At 34.8% G+C, this 27,153-nt stretch overlaps 4 protein-coding genes across 6 annotated transcripts; 3 read left to right on the plus strand and 1 right to left on the minus strand.

Annotated features, from left to right (window-relative positions):
* Window positions 1–314: 314 nt before the first annotated feature.
* Window positions 315–15,696, plus strand: LOC106718196 (transmembrane protein 94). 3 transcript variants are annotated; one of them, XM_045679721.1, is made up of 29 exons: window positions 315–442; window positions 537–793; window positions 865–972; window positions 1,516–1,664; window positions 1,758–1,910; window positions 2,055–2,263; window positions 2,461–2,680; window positions 2,935–3,135; window positions 3,616–3,800; window positions 3,955–4,078; window positions 4,212–4,346; window positions 4,541–4,686; window positions 5,236–5,366; window positions 5,455–5,531; window positions 5,860–6,059; window positions 7,076–7,192; window positions 8,106–8,238; window positions 8,571–8,726; window positions 9,195–9,323; window positions 9,525–9,604; window positions 10,157–10,280; window positions 10,636–10,686; window positions 11,003–11,125; window positions 12,250–12,414; window positions 12,968–13,078; window positions 13,755–13,920; window positions 14,440–14,533; window positions 14,952–15,143; window positions 15,501–15,696. In XM_045679721.1, the coding sequence occupies exons 1-29, from the start codon at window positions 327–329 to the stop codon at window positions 15,571–15,573; spliced, it is 4,125 nt and encodes a 1,374-aa protein (XP_045535677.1). In that variant the 5' UTR covers window positions 315–326; the 3' UTR covers window positions 15,574–15,696. The 3 variants fall into 3 exon arrangements, with proteins under 3 accessions (XP_045535677.1, XP_045535678.1, XP_045535679.1); XM_045679722.1 differs by lacking the exon at window positions 10,636–10,686; XM_045679723.1 differs by lacking the exon at window positions 7,076–7,192.
* Window positions 15,697–15,970: 274 nt separating this feature from the next.
* On the minus strand, window positions 15,971–18,078 carry LOC106718087 (dual specificity mitogen-activated protein kinase kinase 6). The gene is made up of 3 exons (XM_014512088.2): window positions 17,739–18,078; window positions 17,371–17,536; window positions 15,971–17,234 (listed from the first exon to the last, which is right to left on the minus strand). Exons 1-3 carry the CDS (start codon window positions 17,804–17,806, stop codon window positions 16,449–16,451), a joined length of 1,020 nt encoding a protein of 339 aa, XP_014367574.1. The 5' UTR covers window positions 17,807–18,078; the 3' UTR covers window positions 15,971–16,448.
* A 285-nt stretch (window positions 18,079–18,363) lies between these two features.
* Window positions 18,364–21,395, plus strand: LOC106718062 (DNA excision repair protein ERCC-6). Its single transcript, XM_014512054.2, has one exon. It carries the CDS (start codon window positions 18,459–18,461, stop codon window positions 21,393–21,395), a length of 2,937 nt encoding a protein of 978 aa, XP_014367540.2. The 5' UTR covers window positions 18,364–18,458.
* A 313-nt stretch (window positions 21,396–21,708) lies between these two features.
* Window positions 21,709–24,793, plus strand: LOC106718145 (WD repeat-containing protein 13). The gene is made up of 11 exons (XM_014512157.2): window positions 21,709–21,862; window positions 21,965–22,020; window positions 22,117–22,236; window positions 22,332–22,436; window positions 22,585–22,738; window positions 23,064–23,230; window positions 23,479–23,539; window positions 23,603–23,685; window positions 23,761–23,921; window positions 24,073–24,272; window positions 24,635–24,793. Exons 1-11 carry the CDS (start codon window positions 21,781–21,783, stop codon window positions 24,733–24,735), a joined length of 1,290 nt encoding a protein of 429 aa, XP_014367643.2. The 5' UTR covers window positions 21,709–21,780; the 3' UTR covers window positions 24,736–24,793.
* Window positions 24,794–27,153: the final 2,360 nt, after the last annotated feature.

The following is a 27,153-nucleotide window of genomic DNA, read 5'->3' on the forward strand; positions in this document are numbered from 1 at the left end:
ACCTGAAATTACGTTGAAATAGTTTTTTGTCATTATTTCACAAATAATGAATAAAGTAGATGAAGAATTTTTCAACACATTTTTTTTGTACTTAATCACTTTTAAGTTTTTATTACTTTAAACCAGCTGTTAGAACTACTATTTAACCACTTCCCAATTTTATCTTAAACGCATAAACGCCAAACACTTTTTGTGCTCACTGTCAATGTCAAACGTATGTCAAAATTTTCATTTATAATGTTGATGTTATTGAAGATTTATATAATTATTTAATGAAAAAGACTTTCGACTTCTTTTAATTAACTATGTAATTTGTATGTAATATAATGGACGATGATAATAAACAACACATATTGGGATTTTCAACAAAACAAGCTTTAATTAGGTTACGGAATGATATAGAAAGTGTGATAAATGAACATAAACAGAATACTCTTAAAGGGTATGTTGGCTATGATAATTTTTTGTAATAATCTCCTATACTTAAACATAATTCTTAGTGACGACTAATCAGCTTCGATTGTTTTTATTTTCAGATTCGACTTTATTCGTAATATCATATCATTTTCTTCTGACAAAGTTCTGTTGTCCGGTGTTGCATATACTATTATCTTAGTTTATATAACTTGCTTAATTTTGACATATTTAGTGGGAGAAAGTTTATTAGCACAATCTTATTTACTGTGGGAAGCTTTATTTCTTTTTATTATACTAGTTTTAAATTTCCTTGTTGCATTTAATGAAGAATATATATACAGAAATGAAATTACATTTCGGGTGTGCAAAGTATTAAGTAAGTATAAATTATTGAAATGTATCTTTAATTATTAATATGAATAAAAAAAATTACTTTGCTTTATACAGAAACTTTAAATGAATCAATAGAACAAGCAGTGTGGAAAGAGAATCACTATCCACATTTGTGTGCTCCGTTTTCACCATGTGTTATCTTACAATGGACATACAGAGATGGTAAGTAAAACTTAAGGTTAGGTCTTCTGATTTTTTTATTATTATAATAACTTCATATCACTTTGTTATATGATTTCATAATTATGTATATGTATGTAAATAATTATCTACATAAGTAGCTACCAATCATTCCTCAAAGCATACTGGAATTCAACTAACTAAATAAACTTTTCTTATTTTAAATATTTAGAATGGAATAAATGTTTATTGCCACACAAAACAAAGTTATGAACTAATATTAAAACAAGAAAGATTAAGAATGTGGCAAAAGGTGGCCAGCTCAGCTGATACAGAGACAACATCGGCCCTCCCTGCGCTGGTTTTCAGTAGGCCCCTTTGCTTTCACACTATTTGCACTTAGGTGGTAGGGTAACTAAACTTAATAACAAAAAAAAAAGAAAATTATAGCACAAAGTTAATTGGCCTCAACCTTAATATTGGCAAAATCACTAAAAAACAATTTGGTTTACTATTAATTAAAACATGACACCATCAATTTGTCTTCATATTTAATGGTTAAATATTTTTGTGTCATCATTATAGGAACAATAGTCAATTTACCATGGTCACTCCTTGTAGAGGGAGATATAATTGTTCTAAGACCCGGCCAGGAGATACCAGGACATTGCAAAGGCCTACAACCAGGAGATCCTGAACTTTTCTTTGGACAGATCTTTCAACTTGGCTCTCAGGTAAGAATTACATGTCACTGAATGTTTTTCAATCCCAGAATTGAATCATAAGGTGTCATAATGTATCAAATGCGTAATATTTATCTATTCCAGAGTAAGGATAGTTTTAGTACACCAAGAATACGTACACCACATCAAAATAAAGCTTACAAAATGCTAGAAACTCCATATTTAAAGAATTTAAAACTGGCTTTAGATCAGGCCACAAGTAGACCAGTGACAGTATTTGAGAAGCAAAGATATTTGGTGAGTTGTATACATTTAGGTATACTAGTCTTAACTATACTTTTGAATCCAATTCTAAAAATAATACACAAGTGTAAACATAAACAAGATTTTTAAACGTAGAAAAATAATTGTTGTTTTTTTTAATTTTAATTCACTTTTCAGTGTACAGTAAAAATAATGGAAGGCATAGTGTTGCCACTTGTAATATCAATTATGGTGGTGGCAAGTTTCTTCCGACATATGTACCATTTGCCCGGCATCACACACTGGACTGAGATCTATTTCCTGCAAACGATTGCTGCATCATTACCACTTCTACAGATTATATTCCCGATTGCCTGGGTTACTCTTAATTGTTATGGTCTAGCAAGGTAAAAACATTTTATATTTTTTGTTTTTCAGAAGCATTTCAAGCGATTTCCTTAAATAGTATGGTTTTTATAAGAAAAAAAATATTGCTACACTGGAAAAATTAGTTGCTACAAAAAAAAACTTTTTGTTCAGTGAAATTATTTGTTTGCCATATTTTAAAATTCAAAAGATTACAATTGAAGAATTCTTTTTTTAGGTTTAAATTATTATCTGAAACCCGTCAAAAGTATGTACGACCGAAGTCGTGTTCAATATCCGAAGATGCTACTGATCCGCTCATACAAGCGCTGAGCGAATCTAACCTCAAACCGGACAGTCTACGTTCGTTAGGGAAAACATTCTTCAATATATTACTAGGCAGAGAAGATATGGTCGCAAGAACTGCTAATATAGTTCATGTGCTCGGATCTTTATCGGTATGAATGTGTAATATGTCTATTAATTCTAGGAATGATGTGTGAGAGAATTTTTGGAGAAAATAGACATTGTTAAAAATTTTGCATATAACCCAAGACTTTGTCGGAAACTTCTCTCTTGCAAAAATAAATTTTTATTTTAGTCTGATTTTAATTATGTAGCGATTTAAAAAAATACATACAAATTTTAATAAACTATTCAATCAAAGTAACAGCTTTCGATTAATAATCTTAAGATATGGAAAAAATTACAGGCTTTATGTTGTATAGACAAAAAAGGTATCCTATCATGGCCGAATCCAACAGCTGAAAAGGTATTTTTCCTTCGAAATTCGAGTCCCATGTCACAAAACTCTAGTAAAACAAGTCTCGTGGGTTCAATGGAACACCAAAGTGAAACCACAACGGACATGGGTGACAATAAACAAAATCCTGATGCTTCTACTATTGTAGAGGTAAGTGCAACTTTCTCCTTTATTTTATATACACTCAAATAGAATTCTTTCAACTTACTAATATGATGAATGTGAAAGTTTAGATGGATGGATGGATATTTGTTTGAAGGTATCTCCGGTACGCCTCTACGTATCTTGATGAAATTTGACACAGATGTAGAAAATAGGCTTAAAGAACACATAGGCTACTTATTACGTTTTTTCTTTTTAATTTCGACGAAGTGGCGGGCAACAGCTAGTAAGAAAAAAACAAAGGAACATTTTAAACTCTTACTGCGGCAATCAGACTCGTTTAAGTACAGATTTCTCGAGATTTCATTTCACTAAGTGCTCTCCTTATTTTAGCAATTTTTAATTCTGGGTTTAAAGTATAATTTTCAACTTTTCAATATTTAAAACTTTAAGTAATTATGAAAAATGATTCGTGCAACTACTTAACATTAAAATAAAATCCAATGAATGAATCTGGCAACTTTTTAGGTATTAGACTTAACGCACGATCAGAACGCTCCATTCCGCGTTGAGTTCGACGAGCAAAGATGGCGGACGCACATAGCGCGGCTCAAACCTCTCGGATTGGCCGCGCTGCTCAACACGTGCGCACCCGCACCTCGGCACACGTACGCTCACTTCTGCGCACATCTTACTTGCGAAGCTCAATACAGGTAATGTAAAATTACTGCCGTTATTGTCATTTAAATAATGTAAAGTGACATATTTTCTGATAAACTTAATTACAAGTGTTTAATATTGTGTTTAATGTTTAAGTTTGTCCAGTAAATATATTAAGAATTTATTAATTTCGTGATGCACTTTCAGCGAAGACCTGGTGCCGGTGACAAACCGCCGTTGCCTTTGCGAGCTTGCTAAACAAATTGGTTTCACCGACTCCGTTGCTGAATCTTACCATGTCCAAGACTGCCTTGCCGTCTTCAGACATTTGGTAAGTGCATGTCCTGCTCGAAGGACCAACAACTTTACAAAGTGTATCATCTTTTTAAATTCCACGCGGGCGGACTTGTGTGCGACAGCTAATTTCTTTATAAATCATTATTATTGTTTTTTTTTTATTTCAGCAAGCTGATACAATCAGGCGTGAAACTCGCTTTGTGCGTTCCTTACACCTGAGTACTAAAGTGAAGGTACCATTGCCGCACATGTTAGCTGTCATCGTTAAAGATCAGGCCAATCAGTTGCAAATGTTGACACAGGTATGGATATTTACTTTTTGGCTTTACACTTATTAAATTGTTGATGTTGTTTTGTAGTATTTATTATTAAGATATTTTTGTATTCATTTACGTAATAATTAGATTTAGCTGGATAATATTCCCTTTAAGATAAATTATGTTATTTTATTTCATTTTTTTCTTTATATAGTATGTTTTTTAATGATTTTATTCAGGGTACTGCAGATATAATACTGGACTCGTGCGTGGACTACTGGAACGGTCGGGATCTAACTCCGATATCACCGTCCGATCGCAAGAAGATCATTGACTTCTATCAGAGGAATTCACTCACTGCTTACTGCACTGCGTTCGCTTACAAGTTAGTAACGCGATATCAAACTGTCCTTTTCGGACATATCCCGTTATTGCTTTCTTTGTCTATAGTCCAGTCGCGGAGCACGAAGAATTTCGTACATTGAACTGTCATTACCTGTCTCTGTCATTCCCGCGTAAATACAATGAGTTTCGCTCGCACAAATACAATGGCCGCCGTCGTCAGGGATTGTAAACCTTTTACTGGAGACTATAAGGTTTGTTCTTTTGTAATAAATGTGACAGGAGAGACGTCTTCGGAAAGCAGTTACTCCGATACAGAGGAATTTGATTCTGATTTTTGATTTTTTTCTGCCGAATTAAGATTATTAAGATTTTTTTTCTTGTTAAGATTTTTATTATTTGTAATATAAAATCTAAATAAATAATAACTATATTTCATAAGTTGGTAAATTTTCTTTCTCCTTCAAATAATTCATGTAAACCGCACTAAATACAAAAATGTTTATGACCACTGTCAGTAGGTAAAGAGGTCATTGTACGAAATTCTTCGTGCTCCGCGACTGGACTATATATGAGATTAACTTTATATCAGGCCGCTGACTCGCGGTATTTCGCCGTCTCTGTCTCGTATGTACCTCGAGCTACCGGCGGACAGTCGGCGGCTGTACGCGCCGCACTCGCAGCAGTGGGCGGACGCTCCCGCTTTACACTTCCACTCCACAGGTTAGTTCTCATAATCTGCTTATTTTTATTATTTGTAATTTAATTTAAATTTGTTTGTAAATTATATTAGCTATTGTTATTTTTTTAGATTCGCTGTTATTTAATGAAATAACGGATGACGACGTCAACGATGCTGATGGATTTTTTGACATGCAATGCAATCAGGTGCGTGTATTTGACATTTAAATTTGGAACATATCGTTATTTTCATATTCGCACAGCAGCCATAATTATTTTATTTGCGTTTTTAAAATATTTATATTAAATTATTTTCACATTTACATTAAAATTACATCTATGTCTTTTCACGAATACATTTCATTGTTATAACTTCGACTTCCCGCGCGATTCTCTTTTCACCTCTATCTTTTTCCATAACTAAAAAGGCAAAGGTCTTGGTGGCCATTATGCCACCTGTTTGGCAGAATGTTTAATTCTGCACTCAATTCATTCTATTGAATTAAAGAGAAAGTAATAGTTGGTCATATTGCAGGTGTTCATAGGCATGGTGACGATGCAGTACCAAGCGCAGAGCGACATGGTGGAGCTGATCGAGCGTCTGGAGCGCGCGTGCATCCGCTTCGTGCACTTCAGTAAGGAGAACGAGCTGAGGTCGCGCGTCTTCAGTGAGAAGATGGGCCTCGAGTCCGGCTGGAATTGCCACATCTCACTTATAAGCGACGACCCCGCCAGGTAAGCAAAGCAAGATTAAAAAAAAACATTTTTCTGCCAGGTACGAATTAAGCATGGTTAAATAAAAAATGGTAGACTTTTCGGCCAGGTACGAAGGAAGCAAGGAGGTTTTGATTGGGGTTAAATAAAGGATTTTTTTTCAGTTTATTTGGAAAAGGGACAACGTCAGGATATTTTTGTCGAAGTCTTAATGAAAAAAAAATATGCAAAATACATTTTCTAGGAAGACCTATGAATCTAATCTAAATAATTGTTTAAATTTTGCAGCATTGTGACTCAGTGACAGTTGGTTTATAATTGTGAATCTGTGTGAATTTGTTTTTAAAATTCGTCCTAATGATATTGACTAATTATAACATTTATTTGACAGTTGATGAGATGCGCTTTAAATTATAACGTTAAATATTAAAGCTGTGTCGAAATAAAAGGTAATTGTGGGTTATGGTTTTGACATATTCGATATCAATCGCATATTAAATGCTTGTAAAATTTCATATCATTGGGACATGGATTTTAACTAAACACTTTGTATGGATATGTTATTTGTATCATAATACACTTTTCACATACGCAGCTAAAACACGCAACATTTTTTACCTGTTCTCTTTAATTGTCCCGTTTATTTTGTCAGTGTTGCCCTCTTCTAGATGTTTTCATTCCATTATTAATTCTTACACTATGTGTTCTATTGTTGTTGTTTGCTTACTTTATATTTTATACTATGTCTATTCTAAAAATAGTAAAGTTTGACAAAATTGTGACAACATTTCATAAAGATAAAACGTTATCTGTATTTTCAAAACTTTCGCTTTACGCAACTTGTACATATGTTAAATTTATCATCATTAAAACTGTCGCATTATTTGCTTTCATGAAACTGTGTCGTCTCATTGCGGGGTTTTGTCTATGACACTGTCAAATTGTGTAATCTTTGACACTGACAGATGGTGTAGGGTTGCCATTTTAGAGAATAAATATAGCACAAATGGCGTGCATTTATTGAATGTTGTCGACAGCAAGGGGGCGTCGCCGCTGTCGTCGCAAACCTTGCCGGCGGGCAAGGAGCGCGCCAACACCGGCTCGCAACTCGCTAGGGCCATCAACACTTACGATGCCGCGCTCGGCTTCTATAGGTTTGTCTTTAATGCTCTGTCGCGACGTCTGACGTCACACCTCCTATACGCCCTGTCAAGAATATTGTCATACGATTGTACTAATATTTTTATACATTGTTTAAGTCTAAATAGACATAGTATCATCAAACTACTCTTCCCACTTAAGTAATAAATACGGGGAGTAACTTGCACTAGTAAAATTTTAAAAAAATATCGTAAATTTTTTTTATATTTTTGTTATTAACATCTATAATTTATACGATACAGAGGTGTGACGTAGGACTTATTTACTTCAAAATTGTTTAAAGATTCTATTATTTTTGGTCTTACAATTTCTGAAAAAACTTTGTTAATTTAATTTAACGACCAAAATATAACAACATTTCGTATTTCATATATAAAGAAGTTTTATTTCATTTGTAGAATTATTTTTCAACTAGCCTTTTCTTTTCAGCCAGTAATACCCCTATAATTTTAATTTTATAACACCACATTGAGCAATCTACACAGCTATTAAATTTACACATTCATCGAAAGCACTCTATAATTTTTTTTTATTTTGTTTGCCTGACTCTAATTTGCACGATTTTTAACACTAAAGTAGCTAACACATGCATTTAGCTTAAAAAAAAAAACATATCTAGCGATTATAAATATTATGCTTAAAGAATAATTGTAAAGTTTCAGTTTGTCAAAAATCGAAACTTAATCTGTTGTCAATTATTGTATCTGAAGTTTATCAAAGTACTAGTTTGTTAGTATTTCTTTTTAAAACTGTATTTATATATATATTTATCGCTAGATACGAATATACATAATATGTATCTAACTATACATGTCACTTACACTTAAACGTATACAATTCAGGGGTCGTAGGTATTTTAAACTACTTAAAGGTCTAGTACTTTATACTAGAGAATTCTTTCAACAGTAACAACATGAACACGTCCAAGGCGCTGTCGATGTCCGCTCCGGGGGCTATAAACGTGGAACACACAACTGTCAAATTTGACAACGAGATCAAAAAGGCCCGGCACTCGATTACCACGCATAGCGGCTTCAAGGTTAGTTTCTTATGATACATTCATACATTAAAACATCCCAACTACTGGATGACTGTGTGTCCAAGTAGATGCATTTTAAAGTTTTCCCAATTTACCTGCTTTAACTCTAGAAAACGCTATGTGTATGAACTATTCGATAAATGACATTGTTTAGACTTAGTTTTTTCGCCTTAAAAAAATACTAAACGATGCCTCACTCCTCACTTATAACTATCCGGCAATTATTTTTTAAAACGTTTCATGCCACCGAATTGTTTTAGGGGTTTACTTTAATATGTGAAAATCATAGTAGCATTGAACATGTTAGGACCTTTGTTCGTTTGTTAACTTAGCGTGGAAGTGTGTCAGCGTCCCAGCAGTCGACGGACTCGCTGCTGGACGCAGAGGGCGAGGGCGCGGAGTCGCCGCTGGACGCCTGCCGCTCGCTCTCCTGCCTCACAGACTCCACTGACCACTCCGCACCTGTCAACTTTGATATGAGCAACCGCGTGAGTTTGTTACCTAACATACACTCCAAACACACACAAATATGTAATGGCTTATTCAGTACAAGCTTACACATTGAGGCAAAATTTTCACACCTCAACTGGTGAAACTTGTGCTTATAAAAACGATTCCATAGTTTAACCATATGTGATTTGTTTATATTATTACTAGCTGTCGCCCGCGACTACGTCCGCGCGCAGTTAAAAAAAAAATTAAAAAAAAATGAAAAATAGATGTTGGCCGATTCTCAGACCTACTGAAAATGCTCACAAAATTTCATGAGAATCGGTCAAGCCGTTTCGGAGGAGTACGGGAACGAAAACTGTGACACGAGAATTTTATATATTAGATTTGACAGTTATATTTTGATATCTGTCAAATTGTAACTGTAAGTTTTCATTGAGGTACGTGTATGGGATGGATCACAATGTGTAATTAAAGTTACAATCAACGCATAATATGGTCATCAGGCGAAATTGCCGCGCGGCATCGAGAACATTCGCCCGCACATCGAGCAGGTGGACAACGTGCCGCTGCTCGTCTCGCTCTTCACCGACTGCACCTCCAGCTCCGTGCGACAGATGATACAGATCATGCAGGTCTCATATACAGCGACATCTACACACTTCTCACACACACTGTAGAATGTAACACGGACACCATACACACCTGTCATATGTAACACAAATGTCATACATACCTGTCAAATGAAACACGTACGTCATGCATATCTTTCATACGTAAGACGTCTGTCATACATACCTGTCACATGTCACAATATTTGTCATTTTTTTCTTTAGGACTACGGCGAGGTGGTTTGTGTAATGGGTTCTGCAGCCAACTGCCTCAACATGGAGATATTCATGCAAGCTGATGCCAGGTTTATACAAAATATTATTATCACTTACAACATAACTGTGGGTTTGAACTGCAGTATTTCCATTGATACATTTTGTCATCCCTCGCGTCCTCTGAACAAAGAGAGACAACAATGTCAATACAAGAGACTACAATCAAAACCCGCAGTAACATAGATATTTTTTTATATCTTAAGGTGGCAAACGAGCAGGCGACCACCTGATTCGCTGAAATGTCGAAGGGACCGTTGCCCACAGACATTCGCAATTGCAGATGCGTTAGATATCTTTAATTGACGGAGAAGGAGACGCACGAAAAGAGAATATCCCCCCCTACTATACGTCCTTTCCTCCGACAAATCCCCATCCCAGAAACGATGGGTAATCGTTTCTTTTATATGAAAGTCGTAGGAAGGAGAAAATGAAACGCGGAACTGCCTCCACAGGAAGACGGTCTTCTAACTTGTCGTGGTATTTCACCGAGCGAGCCGATCAATTCGTGCAACAGATGTTGTTGGCGTCTACCACTGTTAAAAAGACTACATTGAGCCAATTTAGAATATATTTGTGTACAGCATAGCCGTAGAGCCTCTGTACCCAGTGCTGTGTCAGAAGATGCCTGCGTACCAGTTACCAGCCACCTGCGTTGGCCCCATACAGCTTGCACGCGCTCTCAACTCCGTACCATGCTCGCTATCGGTAAGATTTCGTTATCACTGTCAAACTTGTCAAATATATTGCTATCCCTAACGTTCTTTTTGTAAAAGTTGAGATAACAATATGTTTTACTGCAACTGTCATGACATTCGAAATTTACACACGGTAACATATTCCTCCCATAGACATATAGAGAGTGGTTCGTTCATTTCTTTTGAAATTTAACCTCACTATAAAATCTGTAGATTACAATGATATTGTTATAATTGAATCCATTTTGAATGAGATAGGATAAAATTATCATTCATTTTGACGTCTGTTAAAATTCATATCATTTAGACTGTTATTTGGTCGTTATAAAGATGTGAAATTAATTTTTCACGCTGCACTATTGAAGCTTTTAAATAAATGGCAAAACCAACCGTTAACTAACTACTACAATACAAAGGTTTGTAAGTAATTATTGTTCTTTAATAATTCAAACTAGTACGTTTTATTACAATAATGCACGTTAAAATATAGCCATTTTAAAATTTAAAACGTTTAACATAACAGTTGTGAATAAGACGGATCTATTTCACTTTATATTCTAGACTAGAAATCTCCGATGAGATCTTTTAATTACAACGCTCAGTCGTCTAATGAATACTTAGGCAGTTCCTTAGTGTGGATATCTCACACTAAATCTACACGATGTCATATTAACTTAGAGGCTTTTAGCTTATGAGTGTGTGACGGTGTGACAATATTGTGCGCGTGCGCAGATGACACGCGACGCGGACGTGTCGCTGTTCGCGCTGATCACGATGTCGCGCCACTTCATGACCTGCCTGTGGAACTCCACGCAGTTCTGGATGTGCAGCGCATGCTTCATATCGCTGCTGCAGGTCAGTACCACTCTAGATCGCTACTCTTTTCAGTGATTGTCGACTGTGGAAACACTCATAACATACGTATTTTATCTACACACAGGAAGCAAGGTAAAAATAATAAATACTCAAATATAAAATTCTGAACCTAATCTATCTAGTTTGTTTTGTGTCGTAGTTTATTACATTTTCGGTACTATGGGTATGTTCCGATATACACTGCGAATACTGCACAGTGCTATCACTGTAGAAAAATTCGTTCCGTTATGGACTGCCAGTATACTGCCGCAGTACCCAAGGGAAATATATGACGTCATAAATCGCCGCCATATTCTACTGTGAGCACTGGCGTTTTCGAGGTAAGGTACTCGCAGTACTTTGATCACGTGATCAGTCAAAACCACCCGAGTGCATGACATCTTATAAACAAAGCTACAGTTTAATCAGAAAATGTTAAAGTTCTGTAATTAGTTTGGATTAATAAATAAAACAATGGAAGAATTGCAAAAATTAACCTTATTAGACTGTGTTGATAATGAAAAACATATTCTTTTTTATGAAAAAGTACTTATTTTTATTACATTATAAATTCAATTTATAATTAATATTAATTAAAATATTTTTAATTTGACAGTACTCCAAAACAGTTTTTTTTAATGTACTAGAAAACTTGAATACACTCATTTGAATGTCGCGTCAAAAAATGCGGCTGACAGTATACGAGATTGCGTTCCGTTTCCAATCGTAACCAGTATAACTGGCTATAAAGGAACGGCTTCACAGTATACTGAATTGACGTCACACTCTACAGTGGTCGCAGTGCATATCGGAACACACCCTAAGGTTACATAGGAGTCTCTGGCGACAGCTATTCACCGATATATGTGATTAATTTTTTACTTTTACCGTGACTTTTGGCAATAATAAATAACTAGGTGTCGCCCGCGAATTCGTCCGCGCAGAATTAACAAATAAAATAATTAGTAGCCTATGTGTTCTTCCAGACTATGTTCTACATGTGTGCCAAATTTAATTAAAATCCGTTGAGCCGTTACGGAGTTCAATTAAACATTCGCATTTATAAATAATAGTAAGATTTTCAATTAACCACGTTACGGATATAAAAATTGTACGTTATTTAGGTGGGTTCGTTCTGCTGCTTGATGCCGCTAGCGCTGAGTACTGGCGGTGCGGCGTTCGCGTCAGGCGCAGTGGCGGTACTGGCGACCGCGCTCGCATTCCAGCCTGTACGCGCCGCTGTGATGCAGCGCGCAGCCACACGCCCGCACGCCGACCTCAGTCCTAAGGTTTACATTGTATACTATAGGACAAAATTAGTGGCTCGGTTTTATTCAACAACACGATTATTTCTCGATTTTATGTGAAAAATCTACACTCAAGGTCTCTCATTATCAGCTCACTATACTTCCCCACTGAGGGGCTCGAAGCCTACCCCAAGTTAGGGGTGGCTAGGACAAAGTCAACCATAGCCAAGTGAGGGTTGACTTCACACATATCATTGAATTTCTTCTCAGATATGTGCAGCATCACGATGTTTTCCTTCACAGTAAGAACGTCGGATAAATGTACATATGTAAATAGAAAAACACATTGGTATATTGCGGAATTTGAACCCAGGTCCTGTAGATTGCAAGTCAAGTGCTTAACCTCGGAGCCATCGACGCTCAGGGTCTCTAATCTAATTTAAAAATAATGAAAAATCTACAGAGAACAGTTTGAAATGTTAATGAAATTCGCTTTAAGACATTTCGTAACTAACTTTACGTTTTTTAGGTGAAATTGAAATTTAAATTGTGTACTTAGTTTTGACGTCGAGTTTAAGTATAAATGTATGATTAGATGGCACTGTTTGTGTTCTGGTGCTACGCGTGCAAGTTCCTGCCCGCCGCTGTCTCTATACTGGCTCTCTATGCGTTCACTTTGCGCAGCTTTTGCCAGCAAATCGCTGAGGTTTGTGTACATAAACTTATGAATTAATCACTGTTAATATAACAAAACTAGCTGTCGCCCGCGACTCCGTCCGCGCGCAGTTAAAAAAAACTAAATGGGGGGGGGGGTTATGAAAAATAGATGTTGGCCGATTCTCAGACCTACTCAATATGCTCACAAAATTTCATGAGAATCGGTCAAGCCGTTTCGGAGGAGTTCAAGTTCGAACCCCATGACACGAGAATTTTATATATAAGATCAAAGATTTCGCGATATAAAAACTGCCTTCTGTCAGGAAACTCACTTAAAGAAAAAAAACTTGAGAGGTATCAAGGGACACCCGGATGGAACGAAGTTCCTTTCGGTTAATTAGTGAAGGAACCAATGTTTATTCTATGAATAAAAAACTTAAGTCTTCACAAGAAGTACATTTTATTTCTATGAATTTTCGTTATATATTGTCACGTCGTTGCCATGGTTACTATAGCAAAAAGTGTCGTGACAACTTTTCGTAAGAATTTTTTCCGTCTAGCCCCCTTTCACAACGCGCGATAAGGAACTTCGTTCCAAAAAAAACTTTTAATCCTATCGTATTGAAAAGTTACATTTCTTATTTTTTTATTATTAACGTAACTTCATTAGTATGAATTACATATTTTATTTTAAAGTAACAAGTATAAAATGTGTCATGTGTCAGGCGACTGGGGTGACATCATGCTGGTTAGTGTACCCAGTGAATGTTGGCAACGTGAGTGTAGAGCGCGATCTCTCGCGTCGCAGCTGGCACGGCTGGGGAGATGACTTCTACGACGGCTTCTACCTCGCGCAGCATCTCACTCTCGCACTACTCACCTTGCATCTCAGTCAGTACAACTATTGTACCACACCACAATACCAGGTTACAGACCTGGTATTTGACCTGCTCGAAGGACCATTTATAAAGCTAAATGGTCCTTTGAGTAGTATCGGCATAAATTATTTGAAACTAGTGGTCATTTTTACTAGAAATTCAACCATAATTCAATATGAAAGATTTTTTGATTTTTTTTATAATTAAAAAGTTAGCACTTGACCTCGATCCCACCAGATGAGGTGAAGATGTGGTCTAAAGATGGTACGCGCTAGCTTTGTAGATGTCTATTCACTCTACTCTTGAAAGCCTCCACATATAAAAAAGCTATGTACTTCTTCTCCCCATTAACTGTATTTTTCATGCTCATCTGTTTGCGTAATTTTCTTAAAATGGGGTACAAAGTTTTCGCTTCACGTCTTTTTTCTTCAGAATAAAAGATGACAATATTTATTCATACAAGTTTTTTGATAATTGAAACTTAATTAGATTGAAAATAGAATGTTACTAGAATAAATATTGATGTTTGCAGTTGTGATATCAATATCGTTCGTGGAGAGACAGCGCTCCATCTGGCAGGGCGGCTTCTGGACTAATAAAGTGTGGCTGGTCTCGGTATTCCTGCTGTAAGTATACTCCGTACTTATTTGAACTAATGCTGCATTTAGATATTTGGTTACAGTAATGAGTTTGGGTGTTTAAAAAAAACTAAATAAGTAATCTATGTGTTCTTCCAGACTATGTTCTAAATCTTTGACCAAATTTCATTAAGATCAGTTGAACCGTTCCGAAGGTATTTTATTACAAACACTCATCCATTTAAATTTTCGCATTTATAATATTAAAAGAAAGTCGTGTTAGTTACACTATTTATAACTCAAGATCGGTCGAAGTGATTTAGTTGAAAATTGATGGGGAGGTAGCTTAGAACTAGGAGACGGACATAGGAACTTTTTTACCTTGTGTGCATTTTTTTTATTCCGCGCGGACGGAGTCACGGGTAAAAGCTAGTTTAATATATATTAATAAGATTGTTTCGATCAGGGTGGTAGTTCAGGGCGTGTTCAGCTTTGCTTGTGTGGGCGGGTTTGGGGGCGGGGCTGTGGGCGGGGCGTGTGCTCGCTGGGGGCTGTGCGAGCTGCAGTACGTGGTGCGATGGCCGCTAGCACTCGCGTACATCGCCTCCCCGCTTGTTGTGCTCCTCCTCAACGAGCTCATCAAATGGCAGGAGATCAAGTCAGTATAAATTTACACACGACATCTTACTTTCAATAAAAATAGACAAACACTGGCTGAGAAAAAAAACGAATTATATATTACCTATTTGGAAAACATAACTCTTCAATTATGAATGAAAGAATGAATGAATGAAAGAGTGAATGAATTAATAATAAATAATATTAAATATTATTAAAATAAAATATATATATGTATACCTCAGTATAGCTTGGCGACCCGTCGCCACGGCAAGCGTCGCCACGCCAACAATTCGGTTTACAAGTGATCCTATAGATGTTTCACATCAAAAATAACACGACCCAAGATTTTAAATATAATTTATTCATAATAGTGATTTTTATTTATTTTGTACAGAGCTGACGTGCGCAACCAACGTCGTGCTAGATTGGACTTCGGCACAAAGTTAGGAATGAACTCGCCTTTCTGAGACATAATCTAGTCAATTAACTTATTTTTAATTCAATGACATATTGTTGTATATTTAAGGTATCTTACAACAGAGACGAAGTAAACGTACTTGAGTGATATAACATTAATTATTAAGAATAAATGAAACATATTGTACTTGATATGTACTTACCTAAATATTTTGTACTTAATTTATTTTGTGCCGTGATTTTGATAATTGAAACATTTACAATAAATGACAATGATGCTAATCTGAGATGGTTTTTTTTAATACTTTCTAGTATTTCTTAATTAATTTTAAATTTTTACCACCTACAAGATCACTGTAAGAAGAAATAAGAGTCCGTGGCATAGATGTTACCGAGGGGATGACAAAAATAAATAAACAAATTGTAAACAAATATTTTATTCTGACTAATAACTTGTGATGTATAATTATATAAAATATTGCTATATATATATATGACAAATGTCATCAGATGTGTAGGCCTTTTTCCACTACAAGGCCTCAAGTTAGAACCTCTATCTCAGCTAAACATAGTCAAAATGACTTAATTGCATACTTGTCAAAAACTACACATGGTAGTCAATTTTTAAGTTTTTATGCTGCAAATAGCTAAAAAAACAGTTTGCACTCTCCTATGAACAATTTCCAAACTAATCTATGTAGCGAATGTTAGATTTCCAAATTAAGTTTTAATTTTTCTTTCATTTACTCTTGCAAAATTTGAAAGCATGTTAAAAATGATTGGAAGTAATTCACATCACACAGTTAATGTTGCAGACTTCAAAAAATAATGTTAATATATTCAATTTCTTGTTCTCTTAGCTAATATCCTACATTATTGTTAGTAACTAAAAACTTGTACTTATAGGTAAATTAAAAAATTATAATTAACAATCGCCACTGGGACTCGGTAAGTCAAGAATTTCTTGTACAAAGGAAGCAACATCTGTTTCCTTTTTACTATGCTCTAGACAAAACGGATGTGATAACAGAGCATCATAATTGGGCCGTTGTTTAAAGTCTTTCTTAAGACATTTTGTCACCATGTCCTCAAATTCTGGTGTGAATGATCCACTCGGCAATTTTGGTGGATCATCTTTGACAACTTGTTTCAACTGTTCGAATGGTGTACACCATGTGTTATATGGATATTTTCCAGTTGCTAACTCTATCATAGATATACCAAGCGACCAAACATCACTACGAATATCATACTGTCCCGGGTTACCACTGGGATCAATTCTTTCAGGAGCCATATACGGTTTACAACCAGCATCTATAGTCTTAGCGACAGAGTCTACGAGATAACCAGATATACCAAAGTCACACATCTTCACCTCACCCTTTCTGTTTATAAGTATGTTGGATGGCTTCACATCTCTGTGTATAACTCTTAGCTCCGAATACAAATAATGCAATGCACTTACTACAGAAAATGCAATTTTTCCAAGAATATTTTCTGGTAATGTTCTATTATTTGCATAGGCCTTTGCATAAAACTTATCAAGGCTCATATCCATAACCTCCATACAGATCCAAACATCCCCCTCTCTAAACATGGCTCCGTAAAAGTGCACTGTGTAGGGACATGCACTGGCTCGCATTGACACATCAAGATCCATCAGTAAGCGCTTCAACTCTTGTGACTGAGTGTTAAAAGTTGCTGTAATTCTCTGAAAATTATCCAAAAAATAAGTACTAAGATTAGGAATGACAAAGTTACATAGATCAATTATACCTCAAGTAAAGGACAAGAATTACAGCCACAATTAATGATAAATTAATATTGAATATAATTAAAAATGTTACCTTAACAGCCATTATAGTGTTGCTTGGCTTATGGTGCATTTTCTCCACTATACCATATGCTCCGCGGCCAAGGTCACATATCTTCACCAAGTCATCTGCATGAACAGTGAATGTCTTGTCATCAACTGTGATTGTTGTTTGCTTATCAAGATTCCTTGGAGGGGTTCTGAAAATACATGTTAGTCTAAAACATTTTGCACTAATTGAATAATAGAAGTAGCAAAAAATGTTAGGTAATAAGTAATATAATATAATAATAAGGTAATATTGACTATATTGATTTATGACCTGTTAAAGTAACTAGGTTTAACGTACATATAATTATGAAAAAGATAATAAATTCCGATATAGTATATCGTTATACATACACATTGACTTGCTCTTCAGCTGGTTTAAAACTGAAGCCCGGCGGCGGCGGCTTTCTTCTACCGGACATTTTTTATGTAACTGTAGTCTACTGTTCAAATTGGTGGAGTTTTCAGAACTAACGAACTCTCAAGGAAAATTTTGAGAAGCTTGGTAAAATGGTAAAGCGTCCTAACCACTTATATGATAGTTGTACTATGTTATGTTAAAATAAACACAGTCATAAAGTTAATTACATCTCCTACTTGATTTGACTGTATTATGAATGGATTGCAAATTTATAAGGTCTATCAAATAAAACAAAAATAAGAAAACCCTACAGAGTGGTTATAACTATTTGACATTTCTGGCTGGTGTTGACATCAAAGAGTATATAAAAGTTTGATGTGCCTACTAAGATGTTAAGTTGTTTTTTGTTTTTGATAGGGCGCAGGCAGTATCAGTTTTTAAATCTAATTATTAAATAAAATTTTAAATGTACAGTGTATTTGCGAAAAAGTATTTTTATTAAGGAAGTAAAACTTAAATAAACTAAATATATTTGTGATGACTACTAACCTAATAGGCAATTTCATTTTTATTACAAAAAAACTTCATTTTCATGTTTCAACATGTCAAAATGTTTATAAGCTTACAGGTGAAAAGGTGAAAAGTAAACAAAATAAAACTTAAATTACTTTTTTACCATTATAAAACCACTACACAACATCGTTGTTTTGATAATGACTGATATTAACAAATACCTTGAAAATCAATTAGCTCTTGCTAAACATAGAAAGCATAATAAAAGTAATAAAGTTTCAAAGAAAAGTCAAGACGCCGCGGAAAACATTTCAAAGAAACAAAACAAAAACTTTCAGAATGTTAGAAAGAATAAGATTAATTCCGGGGGAGCTGAAAACTCAAGGAGTCCTACTGAGTGCGATACAGATGATGGTGATTCCGATTATGTACTGTCTAGTGACGACGATTGTAAAACAGGCCCAACTTCCCCTTTCTCTGTTCGTACCAAGAAAAACATGAAAAAAATCGTAGATGATGGTAATAAACATATTTTTAATCAGCGTATCACTAAATGGAAAGAAAATATTAAAAATGCGCTTTCAGGATCAATTGATTTAAGTAATGTAGATTATTACACAGCAGATTTACAATATGTACTAGATGGAAATACTGATGTAGAAGACAGTCACGAACTACAGAATGGTCTTTATATACCTCAATATATTTGGAAGCAATTGTATAAATATCAGAAGACTGGTGTTAAATGGTTGTGGGAGTTACATCAAGTTGAAGGTGGAGGTTTATTAGGAGATGAGATGGGTCTGGGGAAAACAGTACAAATAATTGCATTTCTGGCTGGTCTTGCCAAGTATAACAGCGGCCCATGGGTAGGACTAGGACCAACAATCATTGTGGCCCCAGCAACGGTTATATATCAATGGGTATCCCATTTTCACTTCTGGTGCCCTAACCTAAGAATTGCCGTATTGCATCACTCTGGCTCGCACAATGGGAATCACAATCAACTATTGAGAGATGTTCAAGCATCACATGGAATATTGTTAATCACCTATGAGGGTATAGTTAAATACAGCAAATGTTTATTGTCCTATAAGTGGCACTATTTAATATTAGACGAAGGTCATAAAATAAGAAATCCTGAGACGCAAGTAAGTAAATTAGTGAAAAAATTTCAAACTCCTCATAAGATATTGATCACTGGATCACCAATGCAAAATAACTTGCAAGAACTTTGGTCCTTATTTGATTTCATGAGGCCAGGCCTTCTAGGAACACATAAGGCCTTTATGGAACATTTTGCTGCACCCATTACACAAGGTGGATATGCAAACGCCACAGAATTTCAGGAAGCAACTGCTTTGGAAATAGCCAAAGCCCTCAAAAATATGATAACACCTTACTTATTAAGACGGACTAAAGCAGAAGTGCAGGAACATATTAAATTACCTGAAAAAAATGAACAAGTTTTGTTCTGTGCTTTAACTCAAGAACAGAAAGACTTATACATGGGATATTTAACAAGTACAATGGTTAGAAGCATTCTTGATAAAGAGAGCAGATATGGGGATCCACTTAGAGCACGAGTACTTATTGCTTTATCTACTTTGAGAAAAATTTGCAATCATCCTGATATATATTTGTATGAGGCTCATGAAGATGGTGATGAAGTTAATGAAGAAACTTTTGGACATTGGAAGAGGTCTGGTAAAATGATTGTTGTTCAATCTCTGTTAAAAATATGGCAAAAGCAAGGCCACAGAACTTTAATATTTTCTCAATCCAGGGCAATGTTGTGCATTTTGGAACAACATTTACAAAATAATGACTATAAATATCTTAAAATGGATGGTTCAGTGAGTGTTAGTTTAAGGCAGAGTTTAATTAAATCATTTAATGAAAACAAAGAATATCTAGTTTTTCTTGCAACAACAAGAGTAGGTGGTTTAGGTGTAAATCTTACTGGGGCTGACAGAGTTATCATATATGATCCTGATTGGAACCCAGCTACAGACAATCAGGCAAAAGAAAGGGCATGGAGAATTGGCCAAGAAAGAAATGTAACTGTGTATAGACTACTCTCAGCAGGTACTATTGAAGAAAAGATTTATCAGAGGCAAATATTCAAAAATTTTTTAAGTAGCAAAGTTTTAATTGATCCAAATCAAAAGAATGTTCTAACTACCAGTACCTTACAAGGACTCTTTACCTTAGAAGAACCAAATTTTGAAGGAGACACAGAGACTGCTTCACTTTTCAAACATACTAAAGTTAAACTTAATAAGAAATTAAAAAAAGAAGGTGATAAAATACATTTAAGTGGCAGTGTAACATATTCAAAAAAGAAATTGGAGGCAATGAAGAGACTTGCAAAACAAATTAGTAAAAAAATATCCAGTGAAAATGTTTCACTAACAACAAATGAAGATCCACGAGAAAGATATAAACAGAAAAGGCATTTGCTCTTAAATCCACCAAAAATTGAAAACTTGCCTGAGATTAATTTAATAGATGACAAAGTAACTAATGTTCCATTTGAAAGTGCACTATCTGAGTTAGACATTGTCAACATGCATGTAAAGGAAAATTATGAAGAGAACTTGTTGAAAGAAGTATTAAACAACCAAGATGAAAAAACAACACTAGAAGAACAACAAGTGGACAATGTCAAAATTCAAGATACTGATATGGCTAATGATAAAGAAATTGAAGTGGAATTAACTCAAACTATAGCCATTTCATTGCCAGAGGTTGATCATTTTGAAAACCCAAATACTGATCATATTAAAATCTCAAATAATGATCATGTTGAAAATATAAATACTGAACATATTGGAAACCCAAATACTTATAAAAGACGACTTTCCACGTCGCCAGTCCGAGATGATGTAATTGAGAATCTTGTAGCTATTAAAAAAGTTAAAAAGAAAAAGCTAAAGCATGAAAAAGATATAAATGATGATGACTATGTTTTAAAGAAACTTTTTGCAAAGTCTACAGTTAAAAATGCTTTACACCATGATGTGGTTATGGGGTTGGCTGAAAAAGAAAAACGTTACAGGATTAAAGAGGAAGCTACAAAGAGAGCAAAAAAGGCTGTAAAAGCCATAAAACAATCAGCTAAAATTAATTCGTAAATAATTATAGGTAAATCAAAGTTTCATATAATTTGTAATAAATAGTTAACAATGCATGCTGTTTTACTTTAATAGAATAAACTTTTTAGGTGCTGAAAGAGTAATTTTTAGCTTTTATGTAAAAGAAAGATTGTATGATTTGTTTTTTCTGTCATTTATTAAAACCAAAAGTCACTATTTTATTAGCTTTGGCGTGAAACGGAACACATACCATTAAACAAACGTCAGCTGTTCTGTCAGTCAAATGTCATATTTAAATGCAGATTTGCGGATGTTGAATCAACAAACTTGGCAAAAAATAATAAACAAGCTAAAAGTAAAGAGCATAATGATATCGACAAAATTTGAAAAAATGATGCATTTTTAGTAAACTAAAAGTTTAAAAATGGCAGCAGCCTTTCAGCAACAAATATTTGCACTCGATGCACGATTCAATGCGTACAGAGCGCCAGGGAATCCAAATTTTAGTAAGCTAATTTTTACTTTCGTTTGTATACTTTAAGATTATTTAAAAAATAGGCCAATTGCTCATTTATTGAATATACACAAATAATTATTTAATGTTTCAGAAACATTGTATATTCGACGACGCAGTCAACTTTTAAGGGAAAATGCGAAATTTAAGGTAATAAAATATTTCAATATTACTTAGGTCGATTTCTTAAAATTGTATTTTGTTCTGGATTTGTGAGACTTAATTCATTATTTGTGTTCATGTTAGGACATTGAAACTATAAAGAAATACATTAATATAAGAAGTCAGTTGCTGCAGAGGAGATATGGAGTTCAGGATAACATCTCAATCAGCTCTTCATCTTCTCGAGCCAGGTCTAGCAGTAAGGTACCAAGTAAAGATTTTATAGTAAATTATGGGTCAGTTCTCTTAAGGTTACTAATAATTTGGTATTGTTATGTACTAAAATTGTAAATTTTAAGGCAAGCTTAGCAGTTGATGAGGTATCTGGCAGTACGAAGAAGAAAAATGATCTAACAATATCAGAAAACTATGCTTTTACTGGAGTTCATCATATTTTTGATCAGGTTAGTATTGAAACATTCAAACTTTATGGTGGCTTGTATTTAACTCTAAGCTGTCATTAAGTTTGAGTAACTATAAAAAATAAATTATGTATAAGACAATGTTTTTGAGAAAATATGCAGTATGTGAATATATCAAAATATATTTTAGCACAGTGATGAGGTGAGTGTGGTGAAGTTTGCGAACAATGACCGCTCGAAGCTGTGCTGTGCGTCGCGCGACGGCACTGTCTCCATCTGTGACGTGACCGCAACCCCGCCGCGAGTCTCTGTTGTACTGGAGGGACACACCGATGCTGTCACTGGTCAGTTATTATATTTGACAATAGTTTGAGTATGTCAAAAGGACCATATAAATGAGCTAAATGAGCTTGAAGTCAACATTTAACACAATATCCTTCTGTAGTTTAGACAGCAGAATCAATTTTGAAAAGTCTAGTGTTTTGTTCATATTTTACCTGTGAGTGTTACCAGTGTTGAAAATTCTATGCCTTATATTTTACTTGTTCAAGGGCATTGACCTCTATATGGATAGGCTATAAGCCGTGGTATTTTGTGCCCATTTGATTTTCGCTATTGGTGCTGATGGTAGCAAGGTTTCTATATGTGAGACCTGTATGTGTGTGTTAGACTGCGACTGGTCGGCGTCCAATGAGCTGGTGGTGACGTGTGGGCTGGACGGTGCGCTGTGCGTGTGGGACGTAGCACGTCGCCGGCGGCTGCGCGAGGCGCGCGACCAGCTCGCCGCACCGCTCCTTTGTTGCGCTTTCCAGCCCGCCAATAACAACATGGTTATTGTATCCTTTTGCAATTGTTATAGTCATTACTATGTTGTTTTTATAAAATGTTGGTTTGATAAAACTAGCAATATCCAATGTTACTGAGCCGTTCCGAAGATACCTTCAAACAAACATCCATCCATCCATCCATCTAAACATTCGCATTTATAATATTAGTAAGATATCACGAGTGCTTGTTGTTTTGTGTACATTAACGTATCACGTGTATTTTTTTTTACTTCAAATGTCCTTAACTCAACCATTAGGCGGGAAATGCAAGAGGAATGGTAGAAGTGCTCAACGTGTCGACAGGAATATATCCTAGAGGTGAGTTTTGCTTAACGGAGGGCCGAGCTGTAATATTGTAAAACTTTTATGAGCCGTTGTCAGGTGGCAGCAGCATCCTGGGCGGCAAGGTGCAGGCCATCGCCTGCGAGTCCAGCGGCAGAATGTTTTGGGCGGCCAATGACAAGGTACGCAACTGTCATAGAAGTAATCAAATCTTTTCAAGTATTTTGTACTAAACTGACGTAAGTTTACGTGGTCAGGGTGTAATAGTGAGTTACCGCACATCGGGTACGGGGGCGCTGAGCAAGTTGCGGCGGTGCTGTGTTGGAGGCGCAGTCACCAGCCTCAGCTGGAGCCCCTGGCTGGCGCGTCACCCCGCGCTGCTCGTCAGCGCCGCCGACAACTCGCTGTATCTCTTCAGGTACTGCTACACTTCGTCAAACTTTACTGTCACTCTCAATTCTGTTTTATATGCACAATAATTCGAATGGCTTTTTAAATCCAAAATATTTTACTTTTTTTTAGGCTTGCTTCTAATATTATATATACAGTAATAGGATATATGTGTGCAGGATAACGGACCGAGAAGGCAGCTTGAGCCTGAAGAAGCGTTTCGAGACTGTGCACCGAAGTCACAGTGTGCGCTCAACCTTTTGCCCCATCATGTCGTTCCGGCGCGGCGTGTGCGTCGTCAGCGGCGGCGAGGACGCCTGCGTCTACTTCCTCGACATCGAGGGCCATGCAGGACAGCCCGTCGTCAACAAGCTGCAAGGTGAGAACATAAACTAACCAAAATTCCACCCGAGTTATGTTTTCAGAGTGTTATTAGTGTTGGTCCTTCGTGCCGGACGGATCGGACTCAGTCTTTTTCTTCATATGTTAGCGGTTTTTGGTTCAATCACGATAACTTCGCACGGATTCTGAAACAACAACTTCACGTCGCTATGTTAGTGATATTTTGTTAAACAATTTATTCATTAAACGTCCAAAAAATTGACAACACGTAAAATTTGAATGTGAACGTAGTGTACTTTATCGTTATTAATCAGTCTCTAGTACTTTTTTTCCAATGTTCAAATAATTTCAATATAATCGAGTTATGATAAGCTGGACTACAACAGTGCGTGTTGTCAGGACACGCGTCCGCAGTACTCGGCGTCAGCTTCAGCTACGACGAGAGTCTGCTGGCCAGCAGCGATGTCTCCGGTCTGGTCATCATCTGGCGTCGTGGCTGACTACTCAAATATCGTATAATAAGTGAATCGGTGAATAAATCTCTCTATTCAATAATAATTTCTAATTGTTATAAGTTATAACATTCCAAAATTGTAAATTAGATTCGTAAATTCCATTATAATTGTATTAAGTATGAAAAATTTATATAAATAAATACCTTTATATCTATGTTTGGAAGCTTCATGTGTTTGATTGGTATTTGTTATTTAAGAGTTAAAAATAAGGTTCTATTTGAAAAGAAAATTTTGCTTTTGTTTGTTTAAAGCCAGCCCATTTTATTGTAGTTCTTGCTAATGGTTTTCTATTGTTCCGTACTTAGAGACGCTTAATGAATACTTTAATATTTAACCTGAACTTTATCTTGACAAATGCAAAATGTGATCCTGTTGTGTTAAAAGTTACATGTTATGATTGTATTTATTAAATGTTTATTTAAAAAACAATTTTTTATTTCATCCAAAATATTTGTTAAATTGTTAGTACACCAGAAGCAATTACATATATACATTTTTAACACAAAATAAAACTTTACTTATTGTCTATTAAATCTATAGTTTAAAATGGCGACTTTTATTTTTTAGATTTCGTGCAAGTAAATAAAATACAAGTTGAGTCACAAATTTTATTAATTATTATTCATTTTTTTTTCAATATAAATACTTTTAAAAGACTCGACAGATTCACAATATTAAAAGATTTGCCGACGCGTTTTCGTTCACTAAACACTACATCGACACAACTCATACAAATCAACAACTTATATATACCATTAATTGGACAATTCAAAAGTAATTCCTTCGTTTCACTTATGCCGCTGCGATGGAAACTAATCAATAAAATTTGGAAAACGATCTTTAAAACACTATAAAAAAATCTAAGACATTTCGTACATTATATTAAATTGTTGGTCTTGTCTGAAATTCAAAGTTCTATATAAAGTTCAAAGTTTCTATTCAAAGTTCTATATATATAACTGACCAAACAGTAAAGCTTATTAACAAAAATGAACATCTAGCCCGTATATACAAAACTGTACAACAACGAAACTCTCCTACAAATGTATAAAAAAAAAAATAATTGTAAAGAACGAACAATAAACACGTAGAGACGATTCATAAATTTAATATTTAAAAAAAAAATAATTCATCAACATTAAATTAATATTTACATCAGAGTAACAAAACTAAGGTAGCGATGATATGGAAATGAGAAGAATTGCACATGAGGTTAACACTTGGACGTATCGCGTGGCGCACACCGGGTCACTTCGGCTCTCTCACACTCAGCATAAAAAAAAACAGATTAAAAACCTCCTTCTTAAAGTCGATTAAAATGTTTATTAAACTTTTGCATTTAGGGAGTACCAACATTTTAAAAGAATATCTTGACAGCCATATTGATTTCAACAAAGATAATTCAGCTTTGGCTCGCAAACGGTTTATAACAAAAAAAAAAAATATTAGAAAAGACAAGATATTTTAGGTAAAATAGATTTTTATAAATTGATGTAAATATTTCAAGTTTTTTAAGTTTGTTATTTGCCGAGTGTGTATGAAAACGCTACATCGACCAGTTATCACCACAAAATCCACATTAAGTCTACTTCTAAACTTATCTAATATAATTTCTTACTTAACTCTAACAATTGGCGTTTTTTAATGAATATAAACTTTAAGGCTGCAATTATAATCCTCCATTAAAATTCTGTTTCATTAGAAACATGTTTCTAATAAAGTACGAGCGTAAATGTTTCATATTAATTTTGTTTCCGCTTCTTAAATAGTTTCCAAACTGATTTGTAATTGCAGCTTTAAAGTTTAAATAATTTATCAAAGTTTTATTGATGATGTTTATGTCCATTGTGCGTAGATGTAGTGCCACAAGAGAATTCAAAATTTACAATTCGGATACACGCACTAAAATTAAAACATTAACAATAAAAAAAACTAAACATTGCGGACTTATTAACTGTTTTTAAAAATTTAGTATTAAAATGATTAAAAATAAATTATATATATATTTTTTTAATAATTTGAAATAATATCAGTTTGTTTGTGTTAAAATTATCGTACGTGTATCCAAACTAACACCAGTATATAAAACTATTTAATACACTACCAAGTTAAGAAATAAACAATTAAAAATATTATTACGTATGAAAAATCTAACAAGTACAAGGTTACTATCACTTACCACTATATAATTCTTTGAAACTATTGTAAAATGAGTTTTAATTGCGGTGTCACTTATTGACAGATCTACGGCTCCTACGTACAGTATCGAACCTAAAAATTAGTTTTCAGGACGTTTTTATTGATGATTTTTGTTTTTTTTTTTTAAATTAAAAGCATGATTTTAACAAAATCAATAAATAGAAAAAAATAATGTTTATTAATACATATGGAAAATATACATCA

Source organism: Papilio machaon, chromosome 10 (assembly GCF_912999745.1).
Source record: "Papilio machaon chromosome 10, ilPapMach1.1, whole genome shotgun sequence".
Lineage (NCBI taxonomy): Eukaryota > Metazoa > Arthropoda > Insecta > Lepidoptera > Papilionidae > Papilio > Papilio machaon.

Coding starts and splice junctions, on each gene's coding strand:
- LOC106718196 (XM_045679721.1), top strand. CDS start 327: ATGGACGATGATAATAAACAACACATATTGGGATTTTCAACAAAACAA. Junction 5,367..5,454: donor TTTACACTTCCACTCCACAG/GTTAGTTCTCAT, acceptor TTATTTTTTTAG/ATTCGCTGTTATTTAATGAA. Junction 14,534..14,951: donor CTGGTCTCGGTATTCCTGCT/GTAAGTATACTC, acceptor TGTTTCGATCAG/GGTGGTAGTTCAGGGCGTGT.
- LOC106718087 (XM_014512088.2), bottom strand. CDS start 17,806: ATGTCCGGTAGAAGAAAGCCGCCGCCGCCGGGCTTCAGTTTTAAACCA. Junction 17,537..17,738: donor GCTGAAGAGCAAGTCAATGT/GTATGTATAACG, acceptor ATGTATTTTCAG/AACCCCTCCAAGGAATCTTG. Junction 17,235..17,370: donor ACACTATAATGGCTGTTAAG/GTAACATTTTTA, acceptor GATAATTTTCAG/AGAATTACAGCAACTTTTAA.
- LOC106718062 (XM_014512054.2), top strand. CDS start 18,459: ATGACTGATATTAACAAATACCTTGAAAATCAATTAGCTCTTGCTAAA.
- LOC106718145 (XM_014512157.2), top strand. CDS start 21,781: ATGGCAGCAGCCTTTCAGCAACAAATATTTGCACTCGATGCACGATTC. Junction 22,437..22,584: donor TTCATCATATTTTTGATCAG/GTTAGTATTGAA, acceptor AATATATTTTAG/CACAGTGATGAGGTGAGTGT. Junction 23,922..24,072: donor AACTCGCTGTATCTCTTCAG/GTACTGCTACAC, acceptor ATATGTGTGCAG/GATAACGGACCGAGAAGGCA.